Below are 17,119 nucleotides of genomic sequence, written 5' to 3' on the forward strand. Positions count from 1 at the left end.
CCTGGGCAGTTGTCTGTCTCCTGAGTCCCTTTTGGCAGGAGCAGGAAACCTCTCAGGTTGGGGGTGATGGTGGGACAAGGGCGGCAGCTGAGGGTGCTGGAGTAGCGCATCTTTTCTTTCGTTCTTGACGTCTCTGATCACAAGCTGATCTTTCCTTGGCCAGATCCACACCGCCCACCCACCCATTGTGGGATGCCACCACCCAGCTGGCCTCCATGGTGTTTGCTGGGTTGGGGGCAGGCAATGCAGAATGTTGAGTGCTGTGGCAGTATTTCACTATGGCATTAGAGCAGCCAGAGTGTTAGTTTATGATTATAATGCCAAGTTCATTTGTATGGCAGGGGAACAGGGTGGAATCTTGATCCCAGTGGGATGACATGACATGGTTCAGCCTGGGGCCTCCAAGCTTTTCGGGAAGCTTGTCTCAGCTGCCCCAGGTCCTCGCTGTGACCCAGTGAAGCCATTTTCTGGATGGGACTTTAAGGGGCCTGGGGTGGCTCCCTTTCCTTCCCTGCAGGTTTCTCTGATAAGGAGGAGGTGCCCACCCTGAGGATATTCAGAAAAGCCTGTTGTGTGCAGTGGGGGAGGGGAGAACATAATGCTGGGAGTCCCTCCCGGGCTTATTTCTGTGCTCACAGGCAGCTCTGGAGAATGTCACTTCCAGTCACTGTTCCTCAGTCCTGGCAGCATGGCCCAGGGCCTGAGTTTAACTGTTGTTTCCTCCCTGAAACTGCATCATTGTGTGTGGGTGAGGACAGAACAGCATTCCTTTGCTCCCCACTTGCCTGTGAGGCTCAGCTGGCTTATCTCCCCAGGAAGTGCCAGGGCCAGACCCAGCCTTCTCTAGTTGTCTCCTTGGTAGTGAGTGACGTCTGACTGGGCTCAGGCATGGGGTACTGGGGACCTGTCTGCTCCTGGCCTGGTGATTCTGGATAAGGCCCTACCAGCAGGGGACACCTAGGCCCCTGGGGAGGGGGCCCCAAAGGATCATGAGCCACATGGATGGAGTGGGGACCTGGGGCTTAGGGCAGGGCAGCCCTCTGTGCTTGCTACTCAACTCTTAAAGTGATGTCCTGGGTCCACAGGACACTGTCCCCCTTTGTTAACCTTGAGCTACCCATCCCCGCACACAGCGCCGTGAGTGTTCGGACCCACGCCACCTGCCCAGGAGCAGTCGCGCAGTTGGAAGACGGGTCTTGATTGTGCCCGGTCCCCATTCCTCCAGTCAGCGAGCCAGGGGATACACCTCTCCCGCTCTGCCATCCATCCAGCCAGGGCAGGGTCATTGTTGCCAGTTACAAGTGGAAGATACCATCTCACCGTTGGGTTGCATTTCTCAGGTACCCAAGGGCATTCTCGCTGCCTGTTACCGTTTGGGTGCCCCCCACCGCAGGTTTTCCTTTTTTTTTTTTTTTTTTTTTTTTTTTTGTTAATTTTTTTTTTTAACGTTTATTTTTGAGACAGAGACAGAGCATGAACGGGGGAGGGTCAGAGAGAGAGGGAGACACAGAATCTGAAACAGGCTCCAGGCTCCGAGCGGTCAGCACAGAGCCCAACGCGGGGCTCGAACTCACGGACCGTGAGATCATGACCTGAGCCGAAGTCGGCCGCTCAACCAACTGAGCCACCCAGGCGCCCCAGGTTTTCCTCTTTTCTATTGGGGGTTGGGAGTCATGGTCCTTTTTTATTGGTTTGCAGAAATTCTTAGCATATCTAGTTATTAGAGGTAGCAGATGTCTCCCTTGGTCTGTGGTGTATTTGTCAAGCCAAAGTCCTGTAAGGTGTGTGATGGGGTCCGTGAGCCAGGTGCTCTACCACTGCCGGTGCCCCCGATATGGCCAGAGTCTCAGATCTGTATTCCCTGCTCCCGCCACGGACTCTGGCCAACCACCAAATGACCAGACCAGAAACACGGCACCTTCTCCCCTCCGGCAAACCAATCCCTGCGTCCTGCCATTTGGATTCTTCCCACTTCAGTTCATCCCCACTCTCAGGGCCCTGGTGCAAAGTGCAGCCCCTGCCCCCCCCCCCCCGTACCCCTACCTCCCGACGTATAAAATCTGTACCCACTCAGTAGAGGGGACACGTTGCAACTGCAGCTCTGACCTACGTGCGCCTGTTTTTCAATCTGTTGGGCTGCTCTGCAGCTGCCTCTGGGAACCCAGGCTCATGGCCATCAGCCCTGCTCTCTCCACCAGCCATGGCCCTTCACTGGCCCCGAGGGCCCTCCTCAGGGCCCTCGCACATGCTGTTCCCAGAATACTTCCCCTGCAGTTTCCTGGCAACACAGCAGCACCGAGGCCTGGATCTTTCCGCATTTCCCTGTTGGACCAGCATCCACTGTGCGGGGTCGGAGGGGACAGTCCACAGACGGCACTCCACAAACACCGGTCCTTTTCATTCCACCTCCCCTTCACATTCTTTTATTCTCAGGTGGCCTTCTGAGGCCGGGGCAGGGTGGGACAACAGAGATGGAAGCGTAGAAACGGGAGCTTTATTCTCTAATGTGCACACAGCAAATTCCTTATACAATCAAGGAAATGGTTTCTCTTTCAGACATCTGACTCTTTTATCAAAAGAAAATCCGGCTTTAGTTCCACTCTGGGCAGAAGTTGTCCTGAGCAGTGTTACTGACCCAAGCGAAAGGCTAATGGGGACAGGGATGGGCACACGCCACGGAACCCCCCCCCCCCACCTTGATGCCCAGATGTCCTAGGCCTGTTGGGACAGCTGGGAGGGAGTGCAGCACACAGGAACACCCCAAAAGACACCCGTACCTCTCCCCATGTGGCTACAGTCAGCCTGGGAAGAGCCAAAGGGACAGGTGAATGGGACACGGCCAGGGCCTCAGTGTTCAGCATCCATGACGTCCAGGTACTTGGCTTCAATGATTCGGGGCAGCAGGTTGTAGCTGCGGGGACAGCGAACAGACCGCAAGATGAGCACTGGGTCAGAGAGGAGAAGGCGGAGGCTACTCCCCGCAACCCCCCACGGGGCCAGGCTGGGCCCCTCTGGCCCACCGCCCACCCTAACCCATTGTCTCCCACCCAGTGGGGTCTCTGCTGCCTCTGCCCGCCGTCCCGTACCGGATGGGGATCATGACGATCATGATGAGGGGGAAGATCATCTTCATGTAGGGCAGGTTGCTCATGCCAAAGGCACAGAGCAGCAGCAGCTGCATGACCTGCAGGCCCGTGAAGTAGTGGATCTTCCGCTGGGGCACCCTCCGGATGTAGTGGGTGGGCGGGTACGAAGTCTGCGGGGCGGCAGGGGCCAGGTGTGGGCAGGTCTGGAACTGGACCTCCCTCCCCCACCCCTCATTCTCCAGGCCGGACACTCACCTGGTCCTTGAGCAGCAGGGCCACGCGCTCAAAGAGCTGGTTGCCGTCAATGGAGGTGAGCGCGATGTAGAGGAAGAGGCCGTAGAGCACCGGCTTGGGGATCCACTGCAGGGGGAAGGGCAGCAGCAGGAGGGAGAAGCCCACCAGGATGCTGGCACCCAGCGTAGTCAGCCGTGTCTCCTTCACATTCACGATCCTGTGCGGTCCCAGAGCGCCAGATCACCTCCGGCCCTGGTGTGCGGGGCATGCCGCCCCCCACCCCCGCCTCAGGTCACACGTGGGGCCCTGGGCTCTTTCACTTCTGGGGCCCTAGTCTCCTGAGCCGTATCCCTTCCTAGGTCACAGGTGGCCCAGGGTTACCCCCACCTCAGGGTCCACATGACTTGCCTACGGCCTCCAGGGACCACTCTCACACTCACGTCTCGTAAATGTGCCCGTTCTCCACACGCTCCTCCACCATGGCCAATGCCCGCACGTGCAGTGGGGAGTGGGGGTAGGCGGCATGGATCCAGGGCAGCCCAAACAGAGACAGCCCACTGTTGATGATGGCGATGAGCAGGAGGTCCCAGTGGTAGGCGGTGCCCTTCACCAGCCTGCAGCGGACAGGGGCACGTGTGGCGGGACACCCGTGGCCCCTCGGAGGGCCGGGCACGCACTCGCCCCTCCCCACCCAGTCCCGCAAACCTGTTCTCTGGGGCATTAGCCAAGGCAGCCACCAGGTTCTGCTCAATGAAGAAGAGCAAGGAGAGCAGGAAGCCCAGGCCCATGGCACTGGTGACGGCGCCCAGGGACAGGGAGTGCATCTCGGCTACCTCAAACAGGCTCTTGCTGGGGTTGTAGCGGAACTGGCTCACTGCAGCAGGGTACAGGCCCCTGCTCAAGCCTGCAGCCCCGAGGAGCAAGCCCACCCCACCGCGGCCCCTGCCTGAGCCCAACTCACTTTTAATTTCCCGGAAGCCGTAGGAGCAGATGAGGGAGAAGGTGAGCACTGAGATGGGCAAGGCACAGTCTGACAGGATCTCCCTCATGTAGGGGTGCAGGTAGGGGCTGGGGACGCAGGCGGGTGTATGAGCGCAGCCTGGGGGCCGGTGCCTCCTTCCCCTCACCCCGAGGCCCCCCTCACCTCTTCTTGAACTGGTAGAGGGTGTAGCTCAGCCACAGCGTGCCCAGCATGATCAGGAGGCTCAGTACAGCAGTCTCCCGGCCCGGGTGCTCAGTACCAGGGCCACTTACGGAGGTCAACTCCAGGGGGCTCGCCAGGAGGCTGGTGTTGAGGGCGGTGTGGAGGCTGGTGTTGAGGCTGGTGCCGAGGCCCAGCAGGCTCACCATAGAAGTGTTGTCTTCATGGTGGTTCCCAAAGTTGTCATAGTAGTACTTCTGGAAGACTATACAGGCCAGCAGGCCTCAGCCATTGGGGCTCTGGGAGACTGAGGCCCAGCTTCCTCCTGGATGTGGGGCGGAGGGGGCCCTGAGGGGAGAAAAGGCTTCTGGGGGCAGGGGGGAAGGGAGGGGACTGCCTTTCTCTGTCAGCCAGGTCCCCCTTGACCTGCCTGTCCACCCCCCACCCCCATCTCTGACAGTGGCTCACGCATGGCCCGGCGCCTCTGATCCTGCCTGAGGCAGCCCGGTCACTCTCCATTACATGGGGCTGCTGCTCTCTGCTAGTCACAGGTCCCCAGAGCACCCTGGACTGTGGCAGTAGCCTCAGCTTGCAGGCTGCTTGGCTGCCCTGGTCACAGCCCACAGGCCCCTGCTCAACTGAGCTCCCCCTGCAGCAGGTAGCCACCAGCTAGACACTCACTTTTAACCATGCCCTTGACAGCATCCAGCATGAACGTGATGGAAATGAACAGGGCAATGATCTCTTCTGTTGACCTGCCAGGGGGTGATAATGCCTCAGCAAATGGGGGTGAGTTGTCAGGGGGCCACAGGGTAGGCTTCCCTGAGCCTCTGCACAGCCCCCCATCCTCCTGCCATGGAGACCAGGGTCGCATGCTTCTCTCCTGGGGCAGTGATATGGTGGGGGCACCCCATCCACTGCAGAGCTACAGGACCTCAGAGGCCAGCATGGAGGCTGACCAAGCTCCCCGGCCTTCGTCGCCCTCCTGCTTGAGGGTCCCAGCAGCTCGGGGAAGGCTCTGTCACCTCTTGAAGAGACTCATGAGCAGGCTGAGGTTGAAGAGGGAATAAAGCGCGAGAAAGAAACTGTTCCACAGGCCCGTCCACGCGTAGAAGGTGTTGAAGTCCAGATCGTAGTCGTCACAGATGCCAGAAATTACTGCAGGCAGCAGGGCAGGGGTGGGAGGTCAGGGCCAGGCTGGGGCCAGGGACCGTGGGAACCACCTTCCCACCGGAAGGGCCACTGCACCTTGGATGTAGAGGGCCAGGGGCGCAGTGGTCAGCAGTACCACCAGCGGCTGCCCAGAGAAGAGTGCGTACAAGAGGCCTCCAATGCTCTGCCCTGCTATGGTTTTCTGCACATCTGAGAAGTGGGGGGAGGGGAGGTCAGGCAGGTGCCGCAGTGCTCGGCCCCCCGCCACACCCTCACCGGCCTCCAGCCCCTCACCGATGGCCCCGTTCGTGTTCTCATCGTTGAGGGACCCAAAAGCGATGGTAGGCAGGAGGCAGGCAAAGTAGAGGAACAGGGTGGTGGTGATGTATTTGCCCACAGCCTTATTTTTGCCGATAATGCCTGGGAATGGGACAGGACAGAAAGTGTGTTGGGGATGCAAGACAGGCACATGTGTCGTCCTGGGACCTAAGCCGTAGGCTGAGCTCTCGGGGGGACGACAGGGCCACCTACCGTCAGTGAAGTCCAGTGGGTACACAGGGAATCTGCGGGCAATGTCCTCCCGGATGCCCTTCCCCATAGGGAGAAAGTCCTTGTGCTTCGGGGGCTGGGCAAGAGGACAGATGTCCGTCAGCCCTGAGGCCCATGGCCCATGCCACAGGCCACTCGCCCACACCCTCCTCTCCCCTGTACCTGTGGGGATTTGTGTATGCTGATGGAGTTCATGTAACCCTTTGTCTCGATGGATGAACGCTGCCTCTCCATGGTGAGCAGCTGTCTCTGATGCACCAGAGCCTCCTTGAATTCTTCCTCCGTGCGGGTGTTCAGGAGCTTCTGGCGGAAGGTGATGTCCAAGAACATGGTGGCGAATGTGCGCCCCACCTCAGCTGCAGTCTTGGTGCTTTTCTGGGGGCAGAGGACAGGAGAATCACATCTGCAGCTCGAGAGTGGGGGGCACCCTGCCCTGCCCATCACTGACAGTCCAAAGCATGTGGCAAGTGCCCCCCACTGTGAGCTGGCAGCAAGTTTTGTCCCCCAAAGGTCAAGTGTTAGCGGACTCTACCATGATTCCCACCAGGTCAGCAGATCACTAGAACCACAGGCAGTCTCAGAACTTCCTTAAAAAACTCATGAGTGGGGCGCCTGGGCAGCTCGGTCGGTTAAGCGTCTGACTTCGGCTCAGGTCATGATCTCGCGGTTTGTGAGTTCGAGCCCCGCATCGGGCTCTGTGCTGACAGCTCAAAGCCTGGAGCCTGCTTCAGATTCTGTGTCTCCCTCTCTCTCTCTACCTCTCCCCCGCTCATGCTCTGTCTCTCTCTCTCCTTCAAAAATAAATAAAAACATTAAAAAAAAAAAAAAACTCATGAGTTATGGGGCACCTGGGCGGCTCAGTTAAGCGTCCGACTTCGGCTCAGGTCATGATCTCGCGGTTTGTGAGTTCAAGCCCCGCATCGGGCTCTGTGCTGACAGCTCAAAGCCTGGAGCCTGCTTTGGACTCTGTGTCTCCCTCTCTCTCTCTACCTCTCCCCTGCTCAGGCTCTGTCTCTCAATAAATAAACATTAAAAAAATTAAAAACAAAAACCTCATGAGTTCTTATAAACTGAGGTAGTGGTATTGTCCCAAGGAACACGAATCTGTATAATTGTGGATGATGAAATCACAGTGATGGAGAAGAACGTTCACCCAGCTCCGTTTCACTAGTGGTATTCGTACAGTCTGCAGGTATCTATGTACGTACGTATGTATGCAGGTTCGATGCCCAGCGCAAAGCCCAATGTGTGGCTTAAACTCCCAACCTTGAGATCGACACCTGAGCTGACATCAAGAGTTGGACACTTAACCAACTGAGCCACCCAGGTGCCTCTGGTTTATTTGATTTTCAGAGGGGCTCCAGGTCTGTCAAGCCTTCCCCTTTCCTGACTAAAGTCAACTTTGTCCCCGAACTTAGGGTCCAGCCTCTACCATGGCAACCTGTCCCCTGAGAGCAGTATCTGCCCCTTCAGGCTGCCCCAAAGCAGTAGTCCCAGGGCTGACCAGCCCACACTCTGCTCCCGTTAGCTTTAGAACAGTCTCGTTCTCCCGAGGAGGAGCCAGGCGTCGGGCTGGTTGGCCTGTCACGAGGCACCAGTCTAGCCGCTCAGCCCTGGGGATACTGTCTCTTCCACTGCTCTGGCCACCTGGCCAGCTGTTGCCCTCTCTGACCCATGAGCTGCCCACTTCCCTAAATTCTCTTCCCCTCTCACCAGCAGAGTAGCATTCGGGGAGGCTCACAGCACGTCTGTGAAATTGCTGGGGGGCACCCGCTTTTCCTACAGAAAGCCTATGGAGGAGGGCCATGCCAAACTTGAGTCTGTACCAGAGGCAAGGGCAGAATCATCAAGAAGCTAGAGGAAGTTGAAGCATGAAGGCCCTTCTCAGTCCTGGGCAGCAGCCTTAGCCGTTTTCTATTTATGATTTTGAAATCTTTTTCCTTGAGGGACTCCTGGGTGGCTCAGTTAAGCGTCTGACTCTTGATTTCGGCTCGGGTCATGATGTTGAGATTACTGAAATCGAGCCCCACATTGGGCTCCATGCCGACAGCGTGGAGCCTGCTTGGGATTCTCTCTCTCTTCACCCCTCCCCTGTGCACGCTTGCGCTCTCTCTCTCTCTCTCTTAAAATAAATAAATAAACATAAAAAAAAATCATTTTCCTTGAAAAAAGACTCCTCAAACTATATCAGCCTCAGCTCCCACAAAAGCAAGGTGCCCCTGACCAAGGGGGGGTGTATGGCCCAGGCAGAAGCAGGGATCCTTGGCCAGCAAATCACAAAAGCGACCAACTGAAAGAAGGACTGGGGTGGGGGGAGGCCAATGACAAGCTCCCGTATTTGAGTGATACGAATTTTTTTTTTTTATGAGAATACGCCTTTTTTTTTTTAAATTTTTTTTTTCAACGTTTATTTATTTTTGGGACAGAGAGAGACAGAGCATGAACGGGGTTGGGGCAGAGAGAGAGGGAGACACAGAATCGGAAACAGGCTCCAGGCTCCGAGCCATCAGCCCAGAGCCTGACGCGGGGCTCGAACTCATGGACCGCGAGATCGTGACCTGGCTGAAGTCGGACGCTTAACGGACTGAGCCACCCAGGCGCCCCGAGTGATACGAATTTTAACAAGTATCTCTTTTCAGTCAAGAAGGAAATACAACTTCCCGGGCAACGTCTGGGGGAAATTAGGGCTTGACGAGGACCCAGCAAGGACGCTTCAGAGAAACTCAGTAGGGCGGATGTGACGGACAGTGTGAGCATGAGCCCCGGACTGTGGGGTTCTCCGGCACATGGAAGAGATGCCTCCAAGAAGAGGGCCAGGTAACCTGGAGCCTTCCTTCCCAGGAGCCACCGCGAGACCCCCTACTCACCATCTTGGGCGGGGCCAGCACCAGGATGACGAATCGCACCTCACACGAGTTCTCCCCCCAGTTCTGTGGGCGAACCAGCCGGCTGATGCACACGTGCCGCTTCTGCAGGGCCTTGGAGGTACAGCTGCCGGGGTAGGGAGGGCACGCAGCACACAGTTGGTTGCCACCTTGGGAGCCGGGCTCCCGGAACCCCTAACTCTGACCCCCCCAGTGACCTCTCTTAGGGAGAGAAAGAGACCAAATGGGACAGAGTGCCCACACCCTCTGCCCTCAGACCCGGGGGGGTCAGGCTGAGCCGCGGGGAGGCCGGCTGTGGTGTCCTGGCAACTCACATGATGCAGATCCAGGACTGCTGGTATTGCACCCCTGTGGCCGTGGCAGTGACCCCTTGGATGGTGTCTGACAGCAGGTGGGCTGAGGCCGGAGTGAAAGGGGTAAGAGGGTCTGCCAGCCCGCCTCCCTGACCGCCCCTGCCCAGTCGGGCAGCTGGGCCTCACCTTTACCCTCCATGGGAGCCCCGGCATCCGTGAAGAGCATGGCCATGAACAGGCGCAAATTGCAGTCGGGCTCGGTGTTGTGGGGGTCATGGGCTAAGCGGGACAGCATGGCCCGCAGCACATCATCCAGCGAGGTAGCCGTCTCGTTCAGGATGATGCTGGCCCGTGCCAGGAAGCCGTCGAGGTCCCGGTGTGCACGTACCTCTTCCTCAAAGTTCTTTAACTTCAGGTACTGTGGGGACCCCCACGCACAGAACCACGGAGGCCCGTGAGTGCGATCCGCCATCGCCCCCTGGGCCCTCTCCTCTGTGCTGGTCCCCTGGCTGCCCCTGCCCACCGAGACCAACACCCCTTCCAAGAGGGACAGCCCGGCACGGCGGGCCCCCGCAGCCAGGCCGAGGGCCGGTGTGAGACCCCTGTTGAGTGTGACGGGGAGCAGCCACCTCCCCCCGCCCCACCCCCCCCTTCGATCAGTGGCCCAGGACCAAGTGTCCCCTGTCCTGCAGACGGGCCACTCACCTTGCGGGAGGTGTGTAGGAGCCCGCAGCCGCCCGGCGACTCACTCTCGGCTAGAGGAAAGCGGGAGGGCTCAGGGGGCCGCCCCGCTTCCTCGGGACTCTTGGCGGAGCGCGGCCGTGTCTGCCCGGTCCCCGGTGCCCTGCCCTCCCCCAGCCTGGCCCTGCTACGACCCCCATACCAGCCTGGGCGGGCTGCACCTCCAGGTTGACGTTGACAAAAAAACGGATGCTCTCGCCAGACACAATGGAGGAGGTGACCGTGTCGAAGGCCTCATCCCCCAGGTTCTCCTCACGGGTTTCCGAGGCATCGTCCATGTCACACTTGAGGTAGCCTAGAGGCCCAACCACCACCGAGAGAGACCCCCCCCAGAGAGGACCCGGCCGTCAGTGCTACACACACCACAGGGAGGGACTCCGGGTCCGAGGAGCAGGGGCCCCTAGGCTGTCCCACTTGGTGCACTCTCTGTGAACGCTGAGGGAGGCCTCCTGTAGGCCCGGGAGGCAGACTATCTAGTCCCCGCCCAGCCCCAATCAAAGTATGGCAGCCAGCTGGTGGCCCGACCCAACTGCTTTCTCCAACATTCTTCAGCTGCGGGGAACCAGGGCCCTGCACTGCTCTGACCCACGTGCATCCTTCAGCTAGAGAAAAGTATGGTCATTTCGCAAACTCTGGGCCAGGCACCTGGTGCAACGATGCAGGCAAGACTGGCCCCTGCCCTCCCAGAACCCCCAGATTACAGGACCTAGACCTGTCTGGCTCTCTAGGGGGGACCCAAGGGAAGCCGGAACTGCTGCGGCAGCCAGCCCCCTCCCCACCTTACTGGCACAGGGTTTTAGGGCGCTTCTTTCGGGGAGGGCATGTGGGTCGAAGCATCAAGGCTGAGAGACCCGGTCCAGACACCAGACAAGGCCCAGGAAGCAGGGGAGCCAGAGATACAGTCAGGGACTGACAGAGAAGGGGACCCCCCCCAGGAGAGACCCAATGGAGGACAACAGGGGTGTTGTGGCACCTTGGGACTCCCAGTGCAGAGCCTGGTCTTAGTGCGTACAACTGCTCACAGCCCACACCCGCTTCCTGGTGACATGCGAGTGTTCCACTCTTGCTCCTCAAGACCTCTGGGATGACAGTTGGGGCCAGCTCTGCTACCCCTGCCCTGACCCCTGGTCCCTCAGGCCCGGTCCTACCCCCCACTTCTGATCTCACTCCTGAGGCCAGTTGGCCAACGCCCCAGGCATGCCGGCGCCTGTCCTACGAGCAGAGGGCCTTCTTCAAGGCTCAGAGGAAGCCTCCTCTTTTGGCAAATCCTCCTAGGTCCCTGCCAGCACCCCTTCCTGACTGCCCTGTTCCCCTGTGGTTCACCACGTGCGAGTGCTCCAGAAAAGGGGCTCTTGTAGCCCAGACCCCACCAATGCCTGATAAACACCTGTGCTGGGACGGGGAAGGGTCAGCAGCACGCCTACACCTGCCAGGCAGTGACTCACCCTGACTCACTTCCACTCTAGCCCGTCGGTTTCCTCTGCACATCCCAGGCCCCGTTCCCCCCAGTGTCCTGTGCTCAGCCTGGGCCCTTTTGGGCAGGAGGTGCTAGGCCTTCCCTAGGAGGGCCCCCTAGCTCTAGGTCTACACTGTACTCAGAGCCCAGAGTCGAAAAATGTCCTTCCCTCCTTTGTTATGGAGTTATGGAGGGTCCCTGCCTGAGGGGCCAGGGGTCAGGGCAGGGGTAGCAGAGCTGGCCCCAACGTCCATGAAAACCTCCTTCCTCCTCAGTCCCGGACCTGTTTTGCTTAGACTACCTGTCGCCCCAGCCCCAACCTGCCCTAATCTCCCTTCTGGCACCCCCATCAGCACCCATTATTTCTGGGTACTGCACCATCATGCTGTCCCCTTCTCCCCTACTCTGGGTTCTGCCTAGGACCTGCCCAGCTGATACTACCCAGTCCCTGAGACACTCCTAGGAGGCCATGTCCCCACCTATAAGCTGAACCACACACCTAACCTGCCTACCAACAGCCTGGCCCATGCAATCACCATGCCCTGGGGACCCTGGGTAAGAGCATATCATCACTCCACCCTATCCAAGCACTGTCCCACTGAACAACCCTCTGATGGCCAGGCCAGCCCCCCAGGTCTGGGCACAGGAGAGCCCAGAGACGTGGAGAGCGGGAGAGCTGGTCTGAAGGAAGCAGCAAAGCTGAAGCCCAGAAAGGTTAGGTTACATTTCGTTAGAGGGACAATGGCAGCCCTTGCCTCACAGGGCTGGGCGGGGACTGAGGGATGTGGGCAGATACAACATGGCCTAACCAGAGCATTCCAACAGGGAACCAAGGGCGCTCATCTACACAGCCTAAGAGGGGAACCGCCTGCCTTCCCAGATCCACGAGACCACCAGAGAGCCTGTCAGTGTCCGAGGCAGTGTTAGCTGCCCCCTCCACCTTACCACCATCTCCCGGAGGAGAGGATCTAAAAGCATCTAGCACCAACAGAGGGCCACAGATGGGTGATCAATGCCATGGGTGCCCCAGTGGAGGAACTAGGTCTCTTGTGACTTTTGACCAAGGAGCTCTCTTAGACCCCCCCCCCCCCCCCAGATGTACTCACCTACTACATCCTCAACGAATCCATTCTGGGACATTTCGGAAGAGGACTCTGCAAGGGAAACCCAAGAATTGTTACCAGCTACACGAACGAGCCCTGGACAGTGTCCCGTGTCCAACCGCTCCCCTCCCCACACCAACTCTGCTGACTCCTTACTCCTTCCCAGGTACCCAACCCAAGCCAACCTGGGGACAAAAAGTGTAGGGGGTAGTACTAGGCAGGAGCCCCTTAAGAGGAAGCCAAGCCTGTTATTCTTCAGCCAATCTGCTAGGGTCTGCCCAGGTGGGAAAGGGGAAACGTTCTCAGCATGTTTCCTCTAGGAGTTTAACAGTACCCTCGCAGGATTCGCTGCTTTTGCTACTCAGCACAGGCCGCCGGGACTGTTGGGAGGGGGCCCGTCCCTCCACCCTCCTTGCAGTAGCCGGCCTCCCTGGCCTCCCGCTTGCGCTGTTTCGCGGCCAAGCCCAGCACCTGGGCGGGGGCCTTCCTGGCGGCACATCGCGGCGCCTCCTACTCTTTCTTCGCACCCAGGGGCCATCAACACCCATCACACGTGCAGTCGCCCCCAACCGCACACGCCTGGGGTCACCGGGGGGCGACATGGCAACAGCCTCCTCCCCTCGGTGCCCCCCACGGCCCGGCCCTCCTGGGAGGCGGAGCCGTTGGTCCTCCAAGGAGAAGGCGCGGGGCGGGAGGTTGCGCGGGGGAAGGGGGCTCTGTGCGCGCTCACCGCACAGGGCCCCGGATGGTCCCGGCTGTTTGTGCCGCTCTGTGCGAGGAAGGAAGCGACAGGAGGGGCCGCGTGCATGAAAGGAAAGCGCTTCCAGACTCGGAGACCCTGGGGGCCGGGGGGGGGGGGGGGGTGGGGCAGGATGCGGACGGACGCGCGGGACGAGAGCCGGGTCTGCATCCAGAAGGGAGGGGCGGGGGCAGTAAAGCTAGCATCCGAGGCCGCAGGGATGGCCAGAGGACGGGGGTGACGAGGGTTTGGAAGGGTGGGGGTGGTGCACACCTTACTCCCATACCGGGAGCCCCAAGTGCAGGTAAATAGTCCTACAAGCCCCAGGCTGGCCCTCAGGTATCAGAGCCGCGACGTAAAGAGTGCTGTGGTCTCACAGGGGACAGTCGGAGGCCCCGGGATCCCCCAGAATGGGCAGGCTTCTCCGCAGCGCCGGGGGCGAGAAGGTGTCCCTGGCAGAACGTAACCAGAGGTGGCAGCGTGCCCGCTGGGAAGAGGCCAGCGCTCGGGGTGCTAGGGACTCCACAGTTCCGTCCCAACCGCTTCCACGCCCCCACCCCTCCACTGGTTCAAAGACTAAGAATTTCAAGCCTGCAATAGAGCATTAAATCAAGCGCGCAGTGTCCACGAGGCCCCCTGGGCCTCCCTCCACCACCCGCGTAATCCCCCGGGCTCGGGCTCGGGCTCCCACTCCCCTCGGGCCGAACTCACACCTGACCCCCCCAGGGCTGGGAAGCCTCCACGACCCCCTCGCCCACCGTGGCCCGGCAAACCGGCGGCATCCGCGTTCTCCCCGGTGCTCCGACGGCTCCGCGTCCCTTCCTAGCAGCCCTTCGCGGCGGACACCGAACGGCCCTCCCGCCGCGCCCCTGCCGCGCCCGCCGGCTCCGCCGGCTCAGGCACCCACCGCATGGCTGGAGATGGTACAGGCGCCGGGTGGCCGCGGCCATGGCCCGGCGGTAGGCCGCCGGACGGCTGCACACACGCGCGCACGCCCGGACTCCTCACCCGGGATCTCCGGGACCCCGAATTTGGCATTTCGGGCGGGCCAGCGGCGGGAGCCGGCGACACACCCCCCGCGCCGCGTCTGGCGTCCTAATGCCGCTCCACGCCCCGCCACTGGTGCCGCCCTGGGCGGGGGTCCCGTCCGTCCGCCCCGCGCCCTCACCCGCGCTCCTGCCAGTCCCCAGCAGGCTGTTCCCGGGAGCCCGGGGCAACTCAGCCAGAACCGTGTAGATCGGGCTTCCTCGAGCCCCGCGTGCCCTCCCAGGCGTTGCCGGATTAGGAGCTGGGCGGGGCTGGGAAGTTTCTGGGAAGAAGCTCGACGGGCCCAGGGACCCAAGGTGTTGTTGCCTCTGTGGCGGGTCGTGGGAGGGCTTCTCCACAAGTCGGCTTTATGCACGCTGCCGGCCACCGCCCCACCCTCGGGCATGGGGCCTCGTCGGGGCCCAGCCCGCAGCCAGCTGCCCCGCCCCCCTCCATTCATTCCCGGTCGGTCGAGCGGTAAACCCTCTTCTCCTCCTCCAGGAAGCGCACCCTGACTAACTCGAAGGGCCGCGCGCGTTCCCTGGGCTACGCCCTAGTCCGCCAAGGGCCAGCGGCGCTCCCGTTTCGGCGGCGTCGGATTTACTTTCTGCGCGCCTCGCGGTTCCTCTTCTGGCCTCGTTCGCATCCCCAGCGGTCTCTTAGGTCAAGGTCTTGACTCGGGCTCTATTCTTCCATTATTCGAGGTGGCCCTGCCGTCAGGTTTTCCTTCCCGAACAGGAGGGAGCCCGACCTGGGGACGTACATCGCCAGCGCCTGGTATTCTGAGAAGCTCGAGTGTGTGTGAGTGTGTGTGTGTGCGCGCGCGATGCGCGTGGTTTTGTTGTAGGGAGGCGGTGCTTTGCGCGCGGGCAGGCCCGCGTGCGCTGCCACAGGTTAGGCAAATCCAGCCCATACGATAATCCCCCTGGCTGGATCCTCGGTGGCTTCTCAGCAAACGATTCTACAGCCCTTGCGCCACCACTTTGACTCTGGAACTCTCCCCCACCACAGTGTTTACCCCATCTCTTCACACTCCGGCTGCCAACCCGAGGACTAGCAGCGACGGCCCCCCCCCCCCCTCACGCCCCAACCCCCGCCCAGCCTCCTGCTGGAAATGAGTCCTCAGCCACGGTCCCCCAGGCGTGGAAGAGAGGGGGCCGGGCAAGCAGAGTGTGAGGCCACCTCTGCGGAGGGTTGCTCTGAAGCCCCCAAGGGCTCCTGGTGCGTTTGGGGGAGCCCATGTCACAGACCGGGTAAGCCGGGCGGGCCGGTTTCCCCTCCCAACAAGACAGCTGTGCATTGGGAGGGAGCCATGGGGGCATTCCTCTGCACATGAATGGCCCGGAGTCGGGAGGGCTCTGAGCACCCTGCTCCTTACTACCAGAGGAGACGCGGAAGGAAATCTACCAGACTCAGGACTGGCTGGGGGCTGGCTGCATGTTTTCTGTGGGGCTGAGCAGGGCACTGGGAGGATGGACACAGGGTATTCCTGGGGGAACCCCTGCACTCCACCCATGGATCTTCTTTAGCTAGACCCTCAGCCTATTTTACCCGACTTCCAGAGTCCTACAGGTGGAGAATGGAGGTTGAGGAGGAACTGAAGGACGATAGGCTGACTGCCCAGAGAATAAGGCTGGATGGGGTGGGTGGGTGCCAGGGTTGGACCCCTGAAAAGCCACCCATTTTGGCCCCTGTCTGGGAATGCTTAGGCTTCTGCATCTGTCTCCCTGTGTCAGCAACAGCTCCCAAACACCCAGACCTTCTAGGAAGCCACCCTGGATTGGAGGGGCAACCTCCTCCTGGATCTGGGACCTCACCAACTTGGCTCACTGAGGAAGCAGGAGCCCACAGCCAAGGCCTCCCTCAGGGGTGGATGGACCTGACTCTCAGAGAAACTGCCACTGAGCCCTTCCCTGCTTCCTGCCCTCTGCCCCTGCAGGTTCTGTTCCTCTGGTTGCTCTGGAGAGAGGCCCCAGACCCCCCAGCACCCCCCCCCATACCCCAGCATGAGAAGCTGTTTACTTTAACCCCTCCCCCCCATCACCTGCCCTCTGTGCATCAGAGGCTGAGGGCAAACCACAGGTGCCGCAGGTCTCCCAGCCTGTTGCCCCGTCGGGTCCTTACACAGGCAGGCAGCTAGGGATCCAAACATGGGCATACACATTTCCTCTGATTCTCTCCCTTGGGGTCTCAGACTTTACTGGGCTGTGGATGTGAACACTGGGTTCCACAAGGCACTTAATGGCTTTGCCAAAGGGCTTTCAACTCCATTTCCCCATAAGCCTATAAGGCCTTAAGATTTAGGAATCTGGAGAAGTAACTCTATAGTATTCATTTTAAAAACACAAAATAGGGGTGCCTGTTTGTCTCAGTCGGTGGAGCACGCAACTCTTGATCTTGAGGTTTTGAGTTTGAGTCCTAAGTTGGGTGGACAGATTACTTAAACATAAAATCTTTAAAAAAATAAAAACACAAATAAAAGCAAAGCCACTCCCTTGAACTCCCTCCTCCAGGTACCATCCAATCTCCAGAGGGATCTCTGCTCTCTGTTTCCACACCCTCTCCCTACTCTCTCAACCCGTGATACGTCTGTCTTTTGTCCTCACCCCTGCACTCAAACCGCCTCAAGATCCCCTGCCTGTCCCCCGCCCCCAGCAGTGCCAGCCAGCATCATCCATCCCTCTCCTTTTTCCTCCTCGTCCTCCTCCCTGACC

The 17,119-nt window shown here is 59.9% G+C and overlaps 1 protein-coding gene across 12 annotated transcripts; it reads right to left on the reverse strand.

The window, feature by feature from the left end:
- Positions 1–2,472: 2,472 nt before the first annotated feature.
- On the reverse strand, positions 2,473–15,178 carry SLC4A11 (solute carrier family 4 member 11). 12 transcript variants are annotated; one of them, XM_032592592.1, is made up of 21 exons: positions 13,653–13,951; positions 13,371–13,544; positions 12,644–12,691; positions 10,224–10,376; positions 10,046–10,095; positions 9,527–9,758; positions 9,362–9,443; positions 9,030–9,153; positions 6,325–6,537; positions 6,145–6,238; positions 5,908–6,033; positions 5,710–5,823; positions 5,487–5,619; positions 5,143–5,216; positions 4,465–4,726; positions 4,282–4,388; positions 4,026–4,194; positions 3,761–3,934; positions 3,342–3,537; positions 3,087–3,256; positions 2,473–2,911 (listed from the first exon to the last, which is right to left on the reverse strand). In XM_032592592.1, the coding sequence occupies exons 3-21, from the start codon at positions 12,675–12,677 to the stop codon at positions 2,848–2,850; spliced, it is 2,571 nt and encodes an 856-aa protein (XP_032448483.1). In that variant the 5' UTR covers positions 12,678–12,691; positions 13,371–13,544; positions 13,653–13,951; the 3' UTR covers positions 2,473–2,847. The 12 variants fall into 12 exon arrangements, with proteins under 12 accessions (XP_032448483.1, XP_030165828.1, XP_030165830.1 ...); XM_030309968.1 differs by lacking the exons at positions 13,371–13,544; positions 13,653–13,951 and adding an exon at positions 15,010–15,178; XM_030309970.1 differs by lacking the exons at positions 13,371–13,544; positions 13,653–13,951 and adding an exon at positions 14,548–14,648.
- Positions 15,179–17,119: the final 1,941 nt, after the last annotated feature.

This window comes from Lynx canadensis, chromosome A3 (assembly GCF_007474595.2).
Source record: "Lynx canadensis isolate LIC74 chromosome A3, mLynCan4.pri.v2, whole genome shotgun sequence".
NCBI lineage: Eukaryota > Metazoa > Chordata > Mammalia > Carnivora > Felidae > Lynx > Lynx canadensis.